Source organism: Watersipora subatra, chromosome 1, assembly GCF_963576615.1.
Source record: "Watersipora subatra chromosome 1, tzWatSuba1.1, whole genome shotgun sequence".
Classification (NCBI taxonomy): domain Eukaryota; kingdom Metazoa; phylum Bryozoa; class Gymnolaemata; order Cheilostomatida; family Watersiporidae; genus Watersipora; species Watersipora subatra.
Genome location: NC_088708.1, coordinates 49,254,829 through 49,272,834, shown reverse-complemented (window position 1 = coordinate 49,272,834; position 18,006 = coordinate 49,254,829). Strand labels below are relative to the sequence as shown.

The 18,006-nt window shown below is 35.0% G+C and overlaps 1 protein-coding gene across 1 annotated transcript in view; it reads left to right on the top strand.

The window, feature by feature from the left end:
• LOC137388470 (uncharacterized) overlaps positions 1-18,006 on the top strand; it is a 77,812-nt gene that overhangs the window by 5,747 nt on the left and 54,059 nt on the right. Inside the window, exons 7-15 of the mRNA XM_068074959.1 lie at positions 1,012-1,090; positions 2,611-2,733; positions 3,277-3,461; positions 5,542-5,716; positions 6,478-6,534; positions 8,070-8,190; positions 10,372-10,535; positions 12,415-12,540; positions 16,980-17,162. Of these exons, the coding sequence (XP_067931060.1) occupies positions 1,012-1,090; positions 2,611-2,733; positions 3,277-3,461; positions 5,542-5,716; positions 6,478-6,534; positions 8,070-8,190; positions 10,372-10,535; positions 12,415-12,540; positions 16,980-17,162 (1,213 nt within the window). The remainder of the gene's footprint in view (positions 1-1,011; positions 1,091-2,610; positions 2,734-3,276; positions 3,462-5,541; positions 5,717-6,477; positions 6,535-8,069; positions 8,191-10,371; positions 10,536-12,414; positions 12,541-16,979; positions 17,163-18,006) is intronic.

The window sequence follows — 18,006 nt, the reverse complement described above, 5'->3', positions numbered from 1 at the left end:
TTATTCATGTACAACTGAAGCCATATTATTTTTCATCCATGGAGAATGAGCGAACTATACACATTGCTGGTAGTTGTCTTCTATTGTTACATAATTCTTGCACCCTACTAAACTATAGAAGTCACACATTTTTAAATTTAAGTGTAGTTTTAAAAGATTATGACTTACTGAATTACAAAATTAAAATGGCGTTATATTGTCATAGACATTTTAAAGCTCACTTTGCTAGAAAGTAACATCTATGAATGTTTGATTTCCTTCATTTCTACTGTACCGTCAAACTTCAACATTGAAAGTTGATTCGTTGATTCAGAAATCTGCTTCATATGTTAAAACTGTCCTATCTTGCTACAAATGTTTTATGAGGGTGCATTTTAGTTTGTTGGACTCATTATAGAGCCCAAAAAGCAACAATAAGTACTTTGAACAATTACATATAGCATTAAAACACATAGATTTCATAACATTATGTGAAAAACTGAAAATGTTTGTAAAACAAATTAATAGATTAACAATCAATAAAAAAGGTTTCATCATTAATTTTACCATATCATTAATTTCATTCATTAATTTTTATTTAATGTTTGTCTGTAAGGTCGGTTTCTTATTCGTAAATCTCAGGTTATAACGATCATTCAGCTCAGATATCAAACTTTGATCTGTGCGATACTTTAGGTACATTTTGTTATCTAAAGTTGCTCTTTGAATGGTTCCAGTTCTTACAGAACCATCTCAACCTGTGGAATAAACACAGACACAGTAAACATTTCTGCTAGTTCTTTCTACTGACTTACCTCCTGTGACACTAAAGTGATTAGGTGGCAGTCTGCTTAACTAGTTTGGATCGCATCAAGAATGATGAAAACATTCTGTTATTAGACCTGAACTAGTAGAGACTATCTTTGGAACACAAACTAGAAACTTACAAGTAAAACTTATGATAAGTTTCTTTGCTAGGAACTAGATGCTCTATCTGCATGTGGAGTTATGTTGCCTTTGATGTTCTTGTAGTAAAGATGCTCAGGTACAAGCTCTGAATGAAGAGTTAAAACAAGAAACAATGATGGCTGACACAATGGTGGAAAACATGGTGTGTATTTTACTCTCATATTGAATCAACTATCGGTGTTATTACTCTGGTAAGATAGCTTTGTCATGAAACAGCAACTGCAATCAGCTGATATGAGTGCTGAAATGTTGACACCTCCTTAGAGTATGACATATCTGCTGTCAGGCTTGGTAGTAACTGTTAAAGCAGCGACTGTTAAAAAGGCAACATCACAAGACTGGCATAACAAGTTTTGCAGTTTTCAAAATGGCACCCACATTATAACAGCGACTATTAAAACAGCGATTGTCCCAAAGGGGACTTCTAGAGGATTGAGTTCATTGATTAGTCATTGCTAAAAATGTGATATGCGGAAAAAGATGTCACAAATGACTTAATATAGTTTTAAATAGAATTTATATCATAAAAAAAAGATAACGTGATAAGTTAGGAAAGTTTTTGTTACAGACAAGACAATAAATTTAAATATAGTTAACTGAAAGTGTGTAAAGGCTTTACTGTTGCCAGTGAAAACACCTCCCAGTGGGCAGTGGTGTCCATGTGCATTCATCAAATCCTAGTTTTAGTTTGGGTGTTTTTGGTTGGCCAATGCATTTCATTAATGATTTTGGCTGAAGTGTTGGGTGAAATATTGAATAATCACAGCGATGGTATGACAAATTCTCTTTTATTACAATCGCTATTATGTAGTCGCTCGAAAGACAGCTGCTGTTTTAACAATCGATATAAAGCACCCGAGCCTAGCTGATTAAAACTACCTTTTACCATTTTTTCGAAGACTATATAAGAATATTAAATATTCTGATTCGTGGAAATAAAGTAAATTTATTCTTTTACGTTGTTGTTTTACCCATTTGATATAGCTAAATGACAAATGATAATTTTGAAATACCTAAGTGCACCAGCAAATAAGCTGCATTTGGACACAAGAGTATAAAATTTACATATGAATGTGTTGTTGAAGGTTGTAAATTCTGTTGCAATAAGAATTTGTTTGAAGCATTGTGATAGATCAAAATTGTGCTTTTTAGCATTTTGTAATAAACTTTGAGCTTATTTCTCGCTGTGGTAAATTGTAACGTAGTGTCTTTGCAAATGATTACTTTATGTACTGTGTGTTTGATGTTATTTATAAACTCTGTCCTCTCAGCTCAGTTACAAAGTTGGATATTCATTATTTTCAGCTTAAACTAGCTGTTCTGTCTGTATGCCGGTTGTTTAACACAGTGATGCTCTTAAATAATACGAACATTATTATATTCTATTATTATTATTCTATTATGAACATCATCAAGCTCTGTAACCAACATAAGTGTTACTTTGCATATTAATATAACTGATAGGTATTATTTTATATTTTAATTTTAAATTATCACTGATATTTAATACTTTGTATGTAGTAACAACACAATAATAACTTATAAATTTAATATTTTGTATGTTTTACTGCATTTTGTGTTGCTGTTATGTAAGATCCAGTGCGGCGAGCATGCTTGTAACTGGAGTGTATATAAGATTGTATGGCATTTGTATGTGTGTAGCCTGAGAAGATGAGGTTGCAATACATGGAGATGAGGAGCACCAATGAACACCTCCTTAAGAATTTAGAACGAGGTCAACAAGAACTAGATGCTCTCAATTTGAAGAAAGATACTTTGGAGGAGGTAATAAAATTCTAGATAATATTTTTTCCATTTCCTTTAAACATCCAAAGGTTATACACGTCTACTCAAAATGGATAGACAGCTAATTAGTATAAGTTGAAACTTTTTTATTGGTGCTAAAACTCAATTTGGATTTGCTTCCCTCTTTTTGCAGCAGAATAGATATTTAGCATTAGGCAGAATAAAAAGAAATGAAGATTTCGAGCTGGTTTTATATTTATTTCATTTAATGAGAAAATTGAATTTATTTCTATTTACTTATATGTTGTTAAAAAATAATTTAAAATTAAGCAGTTATGAAATGCTTCTTTATAAGGTAAAAATATATCAAATGGAACTGTTATGGTATGACATGTAGTTGAACATCGTCCATATTCTGCCGTAATCTAATGAATTTTTGTAGTTTTGAATACACAGGACAAATCTGATTTCATAATTGCACTTTCATAAGGAGCTGTGCCCAGCTGTAGTTGTTATAAGCTAGGCTATTTACCTAAATGTACTATTCACAAACCACATATGCGGTTAACATTGTCTGTGTAGGAGCTGTCCATGTCTCATGTAAAACAAGAAGCGGTGAAGATCTATGAGCAGATAAATGAGTTGGAAATGAAAAAGGCGACGCTGATGGAGGAGGAGAAATCAAATGAGTCACCCAAGCAGATCCGAGAGAGACTCTTGGAACAAGTAAAACAAGACAACCATGAAATCAGTACTATGGACAGACAGTGAGTCATGTTGTTAGTTATTGTTCAGTACCATGTAATTAATACTATAGATAGACAGTGAGTCATGTTGTTAGTTATTGTTCAGTACCATGTAATTAATACTATATATAGTGTAATATATAGTATATAGTATACTATATACTAGAAATTCTACTGTCATACAGCCCACGACCAAAGTGATATTGGAAAAAAGAAAGGGTACTGATGGTGGTTGAGAAATGCAATATTAGCAGTCAAATAGGATAACTGCAATGGTAGCTGTAATGTACTGAGTGTGGGTGTTATTATATACAACAAATAGCAATAATGAAAGGAAAAGATTATATGTTTATATCTCTCCTCCTGCAAAAAGAGAAATGCAATATTTGCCAATATTAGAAGTAAAATGCACTGATATTATTAGAATAACCAATATTGTTAATATAGTAATAATATAAAACCAATGCACAATTTTGTTTACATTTCAGAACATCATAACTAACAATATCACGAAGTTGTGATATTTATATAGATTTTTAGAAAATCTGTACTACGTAGTCATTGTTCTGTAGTCATCCAAACTTATAATTAATTATTGTAATAATCTCATAAGAACCGTTAAAAAATATCATTGTCGTTTCCTTTACTTATACTGCGTTGGACATCAGTTAGAATACGAAAGTACTCAAATGTGTCGGCAAAGGAAATTGAAAATGAAAAAATTGAAATTGGCACAAATGAAACGATTTCTGTACTCCTATGTTAATTGCCTAAACCTTCGGCAATTCGACAATGCTATAGACTAGTGAAAAGTGCACGTTTTTTTCGTGAAATGCGCAAGACTTTATCGTTCTATTCTCTGTCGCTCGGCGTTTCAATTTCCAGTCTTAGCTTTTATTAAACCAAGCTTTTCAAGCGTTTTGTGGCGATTTTCGTCCAAATGAATATGTCTATCTATGTATAATCCGATCAGATGGGTTAGTTTTAGGAATTTGCAGTAGCCTTTCAAAGGCTTGGTAACATATTTAAATAGGTTTATATGCGTTTTGTATCATTATTATACTTAAACAACTTTACTGAAAAATAGTTAAATTTGTTGATAGGATTTCGTTGCAAGGGTTTGGTGACGGCTGTTAACGGATAATTTTTCGGGAGTTTTGTGCACATGTGCATGTATCATAAATTTCCCAATCAATCGCTTCACTCTTGTTTGGTTGTGGGACTATACTACTATACTATACTATAGTATATAGTATAATTAATACTATATAGACAGTGAATCATGTTGTTAGTTATTGTTTAGTACTTGTGAACTAGAGGTTGTGCTGAGACTGTGGTGAATGTGGAGTCTTGAGTTTGATTCCTGTCCAAATTAGTTTTAAATATTATAAGTAAATATAAGCTATTATCAGGCGGAGGTTTGGCAGGGTGGTTACCTTCTGAGCATGCCTAAACTCTTTTCGTTTTGTGTAGTAGTCAGTTTAATAAAATAAGTAAATGATGCAATTAATACAATCATTTGTGCTTTATTACTATTTCAAAAATCAGTTATAGGTTATAGCAATCCAGTTTTTAATTTTCTTGTGAAATATTTAATATTATTTTAATAAAAATGTTGATTTCTTACTTTAGGCAACCAAATTCTAAACCCAGCCCACTTGGATATGTTCTCATACAGTATTGGCTTATTTAAACTTTTGTAGTTTATAATAAAACGACAGACACAGCCATGGAAGGGAGACAACTCTAAGTTTAGCTTGAGCACGATTCGGAACAAAAAATTTTAACTCTTTGAATTTCTGTAATTTTTTTAATCCCGATCATATTGGTGAGTGTCGATCTCGATCTGTATATCTCGATCATGTTATCTATTGATTACTGCTTTATTTATCGATTATTGCTTTATCAGTTGATTATTGCTTTATCTATTGATTATTGCTTATCGGCATGCAACAGATTATTCAATCAAGTTAACTCTTCAATTTCAAGGTCTGTTGATAGTTCACTTTTAGCCATAACTAGTTTCTTTTCGTGAAAGGTTTCGCTTACTCTCTTAGATCTATTCTATTTTAATTTCTACAATGAGTTGTTGATTTCGTAGAACTGCTGAGATGAGGGAGAACATTGAGAAGTTAGAGGAAGACCTGCGACAGACGGAAACTGATCTTGAAGAGATGTCTGGAGAGAAGAACCAGAAATACAAAGAGTTGAAGAAGCGAGAAGAGACAATGAACCAGTTTCTGGACACTTATGATGAGTCACTCGCCTCTGAAACTGTGAGTCGACTAGTATAAAACAAATGAATGTCGGTTTATTGTTGTTTCATTGAAATCTGGTTGGTTTTGCTTTTCATTTACTTTATTCAATTCTCGTTTGGAGCCTCAATGGGAAAATGGCTTTCTTTTTCTTGTTGTTGAGAGTTTCTCTGGCTATTTCTCTGAGCGTTCTAAATAATAAGACAGGCTTTGCTAAGCAAAACAAGTTGCCATTTAAAGGCCGAAATGTGATTTTTGCTTTTTTTAATATGATTCTGTTTGCAATCGCAAAGGTTTCCTTCACATTATCATATTAATTTTGTGAAATTTTACACATTTGTTTGCATTATTGCTAAAGCAGGAAATCATTACTTGATAGAACAATATCCAATGAATTGATTATCTCTTGCAATCTATTATCTGTTCTGTTTGCTAGCATGGATGAAACGATTAAAAGAATGAACAAATATATTTTGATTCAATTAAAATCTATTTTTAATTTTAGTGATTTCCTACTAACAAGCCACTCATATTCAGACATTTTGTACCTGCTGACCAACTTCATAACTCTTTAAAATACATGGTAAAGAACCTGTATTTTTTCACTTCAACCCATTTGAGTTACATAAACTTTTTTGTCAAACCCTAGTAAATCCTATTATGTTCATATACATCAAGAAACTTTTAGCAGAATAATATTTATTTATCCGCTCAAGTTGTAGCACTAGGATCTCACCTTTCTCTTTCTTCCATTTTCTTACATTGTCTTACAATTGTTATAGGGAAGACTGGAGCAGACAGAGGAGTCCGTCGTAGCTATTTTAGAAAGTATGAGCAGGGTAAGACAATTCCTAACCTGTCAATGATGGTTTGTGTCATTAGTATTTTCTGTATATTTGATATTACTATTGCTTTGCTTTGTGCTGTCATACTCAGCAACTGACTTAGAAGCAGGCCATATAATGATACATGTACTAGCAGAGATACACGTACTAGCAGAGATACATGTACTAGCAGAGATGCATGTACTAGCAAAGATACATGTACTAGCAGAGATACATGCACTAGCAGAGATACATGTACTAGCAAAGATACATGCACTAGCAGAGATACATGTACTAGCAGAGATACATGCACTAGCAGAGATACATGTACTAGCAGAGATACATGTACTAGCAAAGATACATGTACTAGCAGAGATACATGCACTAGCAGAGATACATGTACTAGCAAAGATACATGTACTAGCAGAGATACATGTACTAGCAGAGATACATGTACTAGCAGAGATACATGTACTAGCAGAGATACATGCACTAGCAGAGATACATGTACTAGCAGAGATACATGTACTAGCAGAGATACATGTACTAGCAGAGATACATGTACTAGCAGAGATACATGCACTAGCAGAGATACATGTACTAGCAGAGATACATGTACTAGCAGAGATACATTTACTAGCAGAGATACATGTACTAGCAGAGATACATGTACTAGCCGAGATACATGTACTAGCCGAGATACATGTACTAGCAGAGATACATGTACTAGCAGAGATACATTTACTAGCCGAGATACATGTACTAGCAGAGATACATGTACTAGCAGAGATACATTTACTAGCCGAGATACATGCACTAGCAGAGATACATGTACTAGCAGAGATACATGTACTAGCAGAGATACATGTACTAGCAGAGATACATGTACTAGCAGAGATACATGCACTAGCAGAGATACATGTACTAGCAGAGATACATGTACTAGCCGAGATACATGTACTAGCAGTTGCAATACTTGTTTTTCATATAACTTTTAGTCTCCTCTATGAAAAGTGAGTTAAGATCTGCAGGGTTTTTATACGGTGTCTAAATTTTTAGGGCTTTCATTGAGTTTCATGAAGGGGAGCTTTTTTATAGAAGTTGTTTGTCACATGAAGACATCTAAAAACTGTTTTTCAACATTATCAAGTTTGTTTAGAAATCTGTTTTTCAGCCACACTGTAACTATAGTTCTGTGATACCATTGATAACAGGTTTGGCATCTTCAGAGAGTTTGAATATTTTTATCTTTAGAATAAAGTTCTTTTTTATAAATGAAAAAAGGGACAATTATACAAGATGTTGACTTAAGATCACACCTCTGCCAGTTTTATTGGTTGTTTAAATTTTCCTCGGTGCGCTGAGTTTTTTATTTCATTCTAAGCCTCCTACTTATCTTTTCTATGATGCATAGACTTAGGTTTCATGAAAACGTATTGACAGTCACAATCGAGGAGTACCTTCATTTGTTTTAAATAGCCAATAATCTGAAACTCTCATATTAGGGGAGTACTGATCTATTCCCTGCCAAACTTCAATGACTGTTGTAGAACATGGCTCGTACCCACAGTTTACCTACACCAGCTGAGCTCAGTAGCATGAAGGATGACCTATCTTTTAAAACTCAAGAAATGAAGCATTCCGAAATGACAGCCACCGGATTGGCGAGAGGTAGGTTATTAGGTTTAGGGTCAGCAACAGTTGTCATCTGTACTTCAACAGGATTCTGTATGAACAGGTTCCTGTTCATACAGAACACAATTTTACATCTGTCATGGTTCATAATGGCAAGGAGAGTATATATATGGTATATTGTTATCTGGTGATAGCGGTAATATTATATCTGTAGGTGAATAGGGATATTTTTGACATCGGCATCTGACTAGCAACAGTTTTAGACTAGGAGTCTATAAGTTTTAGACTATGAGTGTATGAGTTTTAGACTAGGAGTCTATAAGTTTAATACTATGAGTCTATGAGTTTTAGACTATGGGGCTATGAGTTTTTGACTATGGGCTATGAGTTTTAGACTATGGGGCTATGAGTTTTAGACTATGGGGGCTATGAGTTTTAGACTATGGGGCTATGAGTTTTATATTATGGCGCTGAGGCTATGAGTTTTAAACTATGTGGCTATGAGTTTTAGACTATGGGCTATGAGTTTTAGACTATGGGGCTATGAGTTTTAGATTATGGGGCTGAGGCTATGAGTTTTAGACTATGGGCTATGAGTTTTAAACTATGGGGCTATGAGTTTTAGACTATGGGCTATGAGTTTTAGACTGTGGGCTATGAGTTTTAGACTATGGGGCTATGAGTTTTAGACTATGGGGCTATGAGTTTTAGACTATGGGGCGATGAGTTTTAGACTATGGGGCTAAGAATTTTAAACCATAAAATGATCTTATAAATACTCATTTGCTTGAGAATAGAAACACCTCCCACAAGTAGTTTAGTGAATACCGACAAACCTTCACACAGTACCTCTATTGTCAATGTTCAACATTCCTATTATAAAATTTAGTTATTACACTTGACCCTCAACATCAACAATACAATACTCACATGATACATATAATATATATAATATATAAACATATAATATAAATATTTATGTGCAAAGAAATTTTATCATAACAGACTTTTACTAGTTTGGCTCTATGCCAACTCATAGTTGTCTGTTCGAAATGCATCATTTACCATTTTTACTTTTTTTTAATAAGATTGGAGTTGTCTCATTTTTGCAGCACTCGTTTGAAGCTGTCCATCATTTTCAAAAGTTTTCAAATTTGCAAGTCATTGATCAGTCTTAAAAGTTGAGCTGTACGTTGTGAGGCATGGGTGTGTCTAAAAGAAACGCAAGACTTCTAATAATCTCTACTCACAGTCTAACCCAGCAAGATGAAACTAAGCGAGCTATTTCTGTACATTGAGCAGCTCACATAAATGATACAATTCAACTCCTGCCATTATATACAAATAGCCACAAATGCTTGCAAAGTATATTTTAAAAAATCGTACTGTTGCTATTATTACAGTTGTATTCATTTGTCGGAGTGTAAGGGTAAAGGTCATTCGTAGAGACTCATCTTCGCAGATTCGCTGGCATGAATGCCGAGGTACTGCTATGTAAACACCCGTGGAGTGTTTTCTATCAAAGTTATGCACACATCCAGGATTGCTGTCATAATGAAAATATGATCAGCTTGTTGTTGCGAATAACACTTACCACTCTTCATACAGCGCGTATCATTCAAGCTAACAGCTCTTTCAATACACTCTAATATCCATTACTAATGGAGGGTTATTACTGGCAACCAGCAGGGCAGGTTATTCATTGTATCCAAGAGTTGATTCTCGCCGAGGATAATTTATAACATCTTTAAACAAATAACTAAAAAAGTGTTTTTATTAATTTTTGAGAAAAATGTGATATTTAAAAATAGCTGATGTAAAATTCAAACTTTTAAAACAAGTTAAGTTTTTGCCCCACCAATGAAAACAACAGGTTTACATCAGGTAAAACTGGTTCAGTTACATTTTAGGTTTGTAGACACGATTATCTGTAGCAGTACAAGTATATGGTACACAGTGATTAGCACTTGACTCTCCTTTGGCTGCCATGGCAGCAGTTTTCGAAGGGGAGTAGAACGACCAAGTAGACCACTCAGTCTAACGCTAAAATGTTTGGACAAATCCATGGTTTGATAGCTGATTTTGCAATTGCATTCTAATGTTATTTTACTTTGCTTTGTGCTCAAATTTAAGTATTTTGAAACGTTTGTACCAAGCTTTGTCTAAAACTATGTTTGGCCATGATATTGTGAAAGCATTGAATATTCGATATTGTAGAGGATGAGAAACTAAGGCTAGATTTGGAAAAAGTCGAGCAGTTGGAAAGCAAGGTAACGAAGGAGCTCACAGAGCTGCAGAGTAAAATAGATCAGATGAACAAAGACCTAGGCACCTACTCAAACACGGACAAGCAGCGCGAGGAGGCAGAACATCTCAAACAGGTTCGTCATATTTCATGCTGATTTTCCAAAGACCAAAGTTGGTTTAATCACGTTCACTCTATTTAATGTCTAGTCTATGAACACTAGCATCATACAACTATTTCCTCTATGCAGTAGACTCTTCTACAATGTAAATAATCTGTTCTGAGAATGTTTACATTATGGGGTGTTAATTTATATGAACTGTAAAATACATGTAAATTGCCTAATCTGGTCCAAAATCTCCTCAGGCTCATTGCTTTGGCCCCTCTCAGATACCCTACATTCATGCCACGTTGTTGAGCTGAATAGGGCAGCTAAAGATGCCATTTTGTATGCTAATGTTTTGTCCTGACATTGGTCACAAATTGCTTTACTTAGCCCTACTGTCATCCATAATTTTATGGTGAAACTATCACATTCTGGTCCTTCGCACAAGACTAAAGGTCGGTTCACACTATGTTGCCGTTAGTCAGTGGTTTTCTTTCGGTGTTCATCATCGATTATGTGAACCGTGAATCGATGGCATCGACGAAGCATCGCAGACACGTCGGGAAAGATTGGAGCTGTCAAACTTTCCCGATACTTCGCCAAATCGACAACCGCCTTTTAAATGTGAACTATTTCAGCAATGGTAATTTGCGGTCATGGATAGCGTGATTTATTCATATCCATTTATGATAGTCGCTGCGAGATTAGTTTTTTATTCCAGCACGCGAAAACAAAGAGGTTTCTTCACGAAAATTTAAATAGAGAAAAAAATAGATGTATCTATTTGTCTGCTCATCAGATGTATCTATTCGTCTGCTCATCAGATGTATCTATTCGTCTGCTCATCAGATGTATCTATTCGTTTGCTGATCAGATGTATCTATTTGTCTGCTCATCAGATGTATCTATTCGTCTGCTCATCAGATGTATCTATTCGTTTGCTGATCAGATGTATCTATTCGTCTGCTCATCAGATGTATCTATTCGTCTGCTCATCAGATGTATCTATTTGTCTGCTTATCAGATGTATCCATTCGTCTGCTCATCAGATGTATCTATTCATCTACTCATCAGATGTATCTATTCGTGTGCTCATCAGATGTATCTATTCATCTGCTGATCAGACGTATCTATTTGTCTGCTGATCAGACGTATCTATTCGTCTGCTCATCAGATGTATCTATTCGTCTGCTGTATCAGATAAAAGTAACCTTTACTTTGAGGCAAAACTTTCTACAACAGTCTTGCTACCCACTATTCCCGTATTATGGTAGATGTGAATTTCACATATCGTCTTTTATTTAAATGTTGAAGTTGTTTTCTCAACATCTAATAGTACAAATGTCTGCATATTTTTTACATTAACAACATCTTCTTTGTTTAGTTCGTCTTTCAGTTAATCCTATTGCACTGGTTAATGTAGAGGTCAATCCAGGGCGACAGCTTCTGAGCTCCTTCACCAATATTATTGTATGAAACAGACGCTGTTTGAAAAGTAGCACGTAACATGACCAGTAAAATTTTATTTTGCTCTTTAATTTTGGCATCAATTTGTTCCAGATTTGTGGAAAGTGATATTATTGCTCCAGTAGTGATCTCTAACTTGCCCAGCAGTGATCTCTAACTTGCCCTAGCCGTGATCTCTAACCTTCTTTAATCACGTGTGGACATTTGAACTCTGAATTATTTTTTATGACTCATTTTCACAGATATTGGTATTGATTTATAAAAGTTGATATAAATATCGGTTTTTTATTAACTGGATCATACTGCCTCAGACAGGAATAAGAGTTCTAAGGCTAAATATAGAAGGGAATGTTGTTTACACTTTTGAGAATGTTGTAAATGCCTTTCAGTAATTGGCTAACTCTGGAGTGCCTGGTCAGCTTAGCCTTTTTCTCTTGTGCAGAAATTGATGGATGAACGGGTGACCCTGGCCAAGAGAGCGGCAAACATCAAGGCATCAGTGACCAGTCTTGCAAGCTCATATGAGACTCTCAAATCTACCCTGAACGAGAATGAGACATACACTCAGGTATATTTCCTTCGCCTCCTCTCTCCTGTTTGTAACGTCAGTTGGTTCAGTCCTTTTTAGCCATGTTCCAACTTATACTAATCCTTTGTATGTGTGGTGTAATCATGGACATAGTCTTAACAAAGGAAAATTATGGCCTCAATCGCAAAGTTGCTTTACATAATCTGAAAAAAGGCAATATTGACACTTACGCTGATTTTATTCAGCTTTATATCATGGAAAATTTCAGAACCAGTTCAGTCTGGAAATGTACTAGCCCTGTCATGATATTCCTTTTGTTTACCGCTTTCTGTCTAGCCATGATTGCTACCAGAAGCGGTGCAAGCAAAGTTTTACGACCATGTTGTCAATGAGCTCAACATTTTTTGGAATGCACATAGCAAACAAGAAACAGAGTTAAGATTTGCCTAATATACAAAAATAGTCAACTCTATAAATTGATGATCAAATTAATGAAACCTCAGTATTGACAGTTAAGTTTATCAAATCAAACAACACAAGACATACACTGCACCCCGCCATACGACATAACTTCGTTCCGGTGTTGGCATCGTAAGGCTAAAAGATTGTATAGAGGGGTATAAGAAACCTATAGTAATTTTCTAATGCAAACATATCTTGGTAAAAAACATCGAAATTTTATATACGTACTAAACTTATTAAAAATTAGGAACAAGGTAATTTATCAACCTTAGTAACTATAGTTAATTTTTAGTTAATTACTAAGTAACTCTAGCTGTGTTGCTATGGTAATCATTTTCTTCTCCTTAAACGTTGTTATCAAATTTAGGGCCCATGGCTAATGAATTAAAGTTATTAACATATGTAGTTATATACGTATAATGAATTACAGTTCATAGTGAATATTATATTAAATGCACAATAAATTTTCACGTTTACTTACTTTTTATTTATTTTCGTTTCACTCACGCCAATACCAAGCATTTATGAAACACAAAGGGTGCTGAACTGGGGGGGGGAAGCATTCATTGTATCTCTTTTAGGCGTTATGGGAGTGATTTTAGCGAATAGCATATCGGCATCTTCATGATTCTGACATATTGAGCATACCAATCACCAAATTTGAGTCTAGAGAGACATTTTGTTGAGGTCGTATAGCGAAACAAAGTCATAGCGAGGGGCCAAAAAAACATTGTGTTCTACGTCGTAAGGCAAAAAACCGTAAAGCAAGAACATTGTAACCCTGGGTGCACTCTATTTCATAAATTGGTGGTAGCCAATCACCAAGTTTTCCTACTCAGAAATATCAAATACGAAGATACCTCAATAATAATGTAGTCTACTCCTATAAACAGTTGTTCCCTCTTGTTGGTTTGCCGCTCGAGAGGCATTTGCTATTAAGGCCTGTGCACACTATTGCTCAAATCAGCATTTAGCTGAGCGATAGACTGCAACGATTAGCTGTTTTCACGGCATCACCAATGATAAGGTGTACAAACTATGAGCGATTAGCTGTAGGTGATCGCCAACCAACAACCAAATAGAAATTACAAAATTGCATTTGTGATAGTGCAGGTCCTTTTGTTATTTTTTAATTGTCTGATTATGCAATTCATCATGAGCGTAGTTCTTCGCCGCGCTTCCGAATATGAATTGGCACCAATCTTCACAGCTGTCGAAATTGGATTCGATGCGGTCAACAAACAGCCAATCAAGATGCTAAAAGTTGTGATCATCGGCGTCAAAGTTCAACATGTTGGAAGTCCATCGCTTCTACGCTAGCCACGATTACATTGGCCGCTTATCGCAAAATGACATCACAGCAGCCCATCGGCGCGGTCAATCGCACAGCTAATTGTCGATTTGAGCGACAGTATGCATGGGCCTTATTTGGCCTTATGGGCCAGTATGCATAGGCTGGTGTTTATTGAGATTTGTGTTCCTTGATTTTGGCTCTTGTGACCTATATCTGTGTATTTGGACCTATCAACTTTGTACACATGGTTCAGTCAATGGACATCTGCTTCACAATTCCTACAACAAAAAGTACATTACCTTTTAATAGCTTAACAAATATTCTTTTCACATACAAAATATGTGAGAGCTGCGAGAATTAGCCTTATGCAAGCTTCATAAAACTTACTTCTAAAATACTAGGACAGTTTTCAGTGCAAAGTAGTAAAATAATTGTGAGCAACTTGAAATAATTTCACCGGCAACCACTCGTGTCTACCATTTATGTGAGATATAGTGTAACTCTATTTTGCTGCCCAGAAATAGTTTCAATTGAAAAATGAAAAGACTTTATTTTCATTCTATTTTTGATTTGCATATCTCTAAGCTTCTCCGCAGCTATTAGCAGCATTAGCACTTTATCTTAAATATTTAAGCCAATTATAAGAGCCTTGCATTCCTCCTTTAGTCTTTGGCGCTCAGCCAAAACAATCCATCCCAAGATTTCACTACTCAAACCAAAAAGGTATAGATTCCGAAACGTCTTAGATGTAGCCATGGCAACGTCTCTCGACAGAGATAAGCTCTGGATTTAAATAATACCCTTAACGATATGAGATTTAGATCAGCTTATTTGGCATAGGAATGCATTTATTCCATGACAATTCTGATCCTTAGACTGATCCTTCTGATTTCTTTGACATATAAAAAAATTTGATTTGTGAGACCCGTAGTATCCTAAATTAGTATAGAATAGAGGCTATGGCTTCACTTCCTAAAATGCGTCACCGATGCCCGGTATCTCCTCAAGTTACATTGTCTCTTTATCTGAAATTGATCATGCAGTCTTTTGCGATGTTACAAGTAAACAGACCAGTTCATGTTTGACAATTTGGTATAACTATGATATAAACCACCATAATACAAGTGCATTCTCATAGCTGGTAATGTTTGACTGTATAGAAATCTCTTGACTAATTGTTTCTATTATTAGATACAATCTCTTTTTCTTAGCAAATATGAATATTCTAGACCTTCTATGGCTAAGCCTCTGACAAGGATACAAATTTTATAGACAAAAAGTTGATACATTAGAAGCTTGATAAAGATATAGACATGGATCTATGTTACACAAGTAAATAATGACAGAAATTAGATTGAATCAATTTTAAAGATTAATCATATCAAAAAAATATTGCTTGTGGAAGAAAGTCAGACTAGACCAATCAAGTCAGACATTAAGGCTATGGCTGACCAATCAAGTCAGACATTAAGGTTATGCTGATCAATCAAGTCAGACATAATGACCAGTTAGGCTATATATATATATATATATATATATATATATATATATATATATCTATTGTTATATCTTTAAAACTGTGGCTAGCATGTAGCAAATTCGTATCCAGAAGATAGTATCCCAGCAGATTTGATCTCGGAACCACCCTTTCACAAGGCGACAAGCTAACCCATTAGGCCATACCGCATACAATGGATTCATTGGTAACAAAAAATAATTCATCAGCAGACATATTCCTATCAGCAACTTTCTAAACCAATAAAGTGCTTGCGGCTAATTAAATTAGTCAAATGAGACGAACCGATGTAGAACTGCCCAGGATATCTAGACCATTCTCATGAACCACCCCATTGACCCGCGTAGCATCCTCAAATTGTTTAAACACACCCTTAAGGCTATCATGTAGCAAATAAACATGTTTGTTTGAGTATTGAGAAATCAAAGAAAGAACTGACATCATCATGCCCAGTGACCATATCCAGGCCAGAATCTCCTCGGCTTGACCAGTGCTAGCCGCAATATCACCTAATAATCATGTTGTACATTACCCCCTTAATCACTGTTGAGGTTGGCTGGCTAAAAGCATTTAGTACAAAATTAGAAATCTATATTTGGTGTTATGGCATCAGCAGAACTTCATCGAGCAACAGCTACGGCGCAGAGTTTAGGTACTTACAGCTGTAGGGCTTTCTATGTGGTTAATAACAGTTGGTAAAACACATTATCTGAAAAAAAAGATTTTTGAAGGAGGTAAATTGTATGTTTCAGATTGTATATTTTGCTTATGAATTATCTAGTTCATATATTTATTCATCCACTCAGCTTTCCTTTAACTTGTAACTCCATTAAAAGTTATTCATTTGATGTGATGATAAGTTCACCCATGAATAATTTTGGTAAAAGCTATTATTGTTTAGATCGTTCAAAGACTCTACCGCTGCAGCTACGGAAGTTTTCTCCTCTTTCTCAATACAATGAACGAAGTTTTCGACATCTTTCAAGTTGTTATCTGCTCTAATAAAAGTAGTCATTTCAAACCCATAGGGTAGGGTAACAACTGTGGCCTAGTCAGCGTTTTTGGTGCTGCCGTTCAAGTCAAACCCTGTAACCAGAGTTTGATAACACATCATCACAAGATATGAGTATATAATATATATGAATTATCTTTAGACAGTATGTATTCAGATATACACAGTTGCTTTTATGTCTGTTCTGTTTGTAGTTGGGTAATTTGGAGAGAAAATGGCAGCATCTAGAGCAGAATAACTTTGTTGTGAAGGAGTTCATAGCATCCAAAGCGCAAGAGTGTGACTACAGGCCTCTATCTGAGAAATGTGCTGCCATTGTTCAGGAGTACAATCAATTGCTGATCAAAAACAGTGTCAGGTCTTCGGCAGCCGGCATTTAATGATGCTATATTTCTATCTCATTGCTTTGACCTATGATCGTGTCAGCGAACTTTTGCATAGCCAACTATATGTTGGAAGTGAGAAATCATTTTCTATGATTAATATTTATTTCCTAAATATAATGTAAACATTCATATATGGCTTTTTAATGCTTTCATTGCGTTAACAATAAGCGTGCTTTTAGCCAGTTCCGACACGCGCGGGACAGAGGTGAATGTTGTTTATCACACAGTTGCTAGTTGTTATCTCTCTCTTATGTCGTTTCTCATTGGACCATGATAGATCAAAACACTATTGTTATTCGAATGATTGAGTAGAGATGTATGCCAGACCACAGCTTAAACGCAGCCGTGAAACCGCTTTCCTAGGTAAGTGTACATTGTTAGCATGACATTGGAAGTTGATCAGCGTGAGGAATAGTTTTTAGTAAACAGGTAGATCAAATGTTGAGCTGAGCACATTCAACATTAGTATAAGATGTTTTTTAAGTACAGTTTTGTGCGAACGAATTACAGCATTTCGTAAAACAGGCTAAAATATAGTTTGTATTTGACAGCGTGCTGCCATAAATAAAATGTTGAACTAAACAGTCATATCAGAAGTTTTAAAGTGTACAAACTAGTTACTGAACTTGTGGAAGATAGACTAAAATATAGTTTGCATCCGACAGCGTGCTGCCTAAATTTTGAAACAAGTTTAATTTTATAATACGCAATCGGAAGGTTTGTATGACATACTGGCAGAACACTCAATGTAGTTTGTGGTTTTATACAGATTTTCTAAACTATGTAATGGACATAGGGCACCATTCAAAACCTTATGGTTGATAACATTAACATT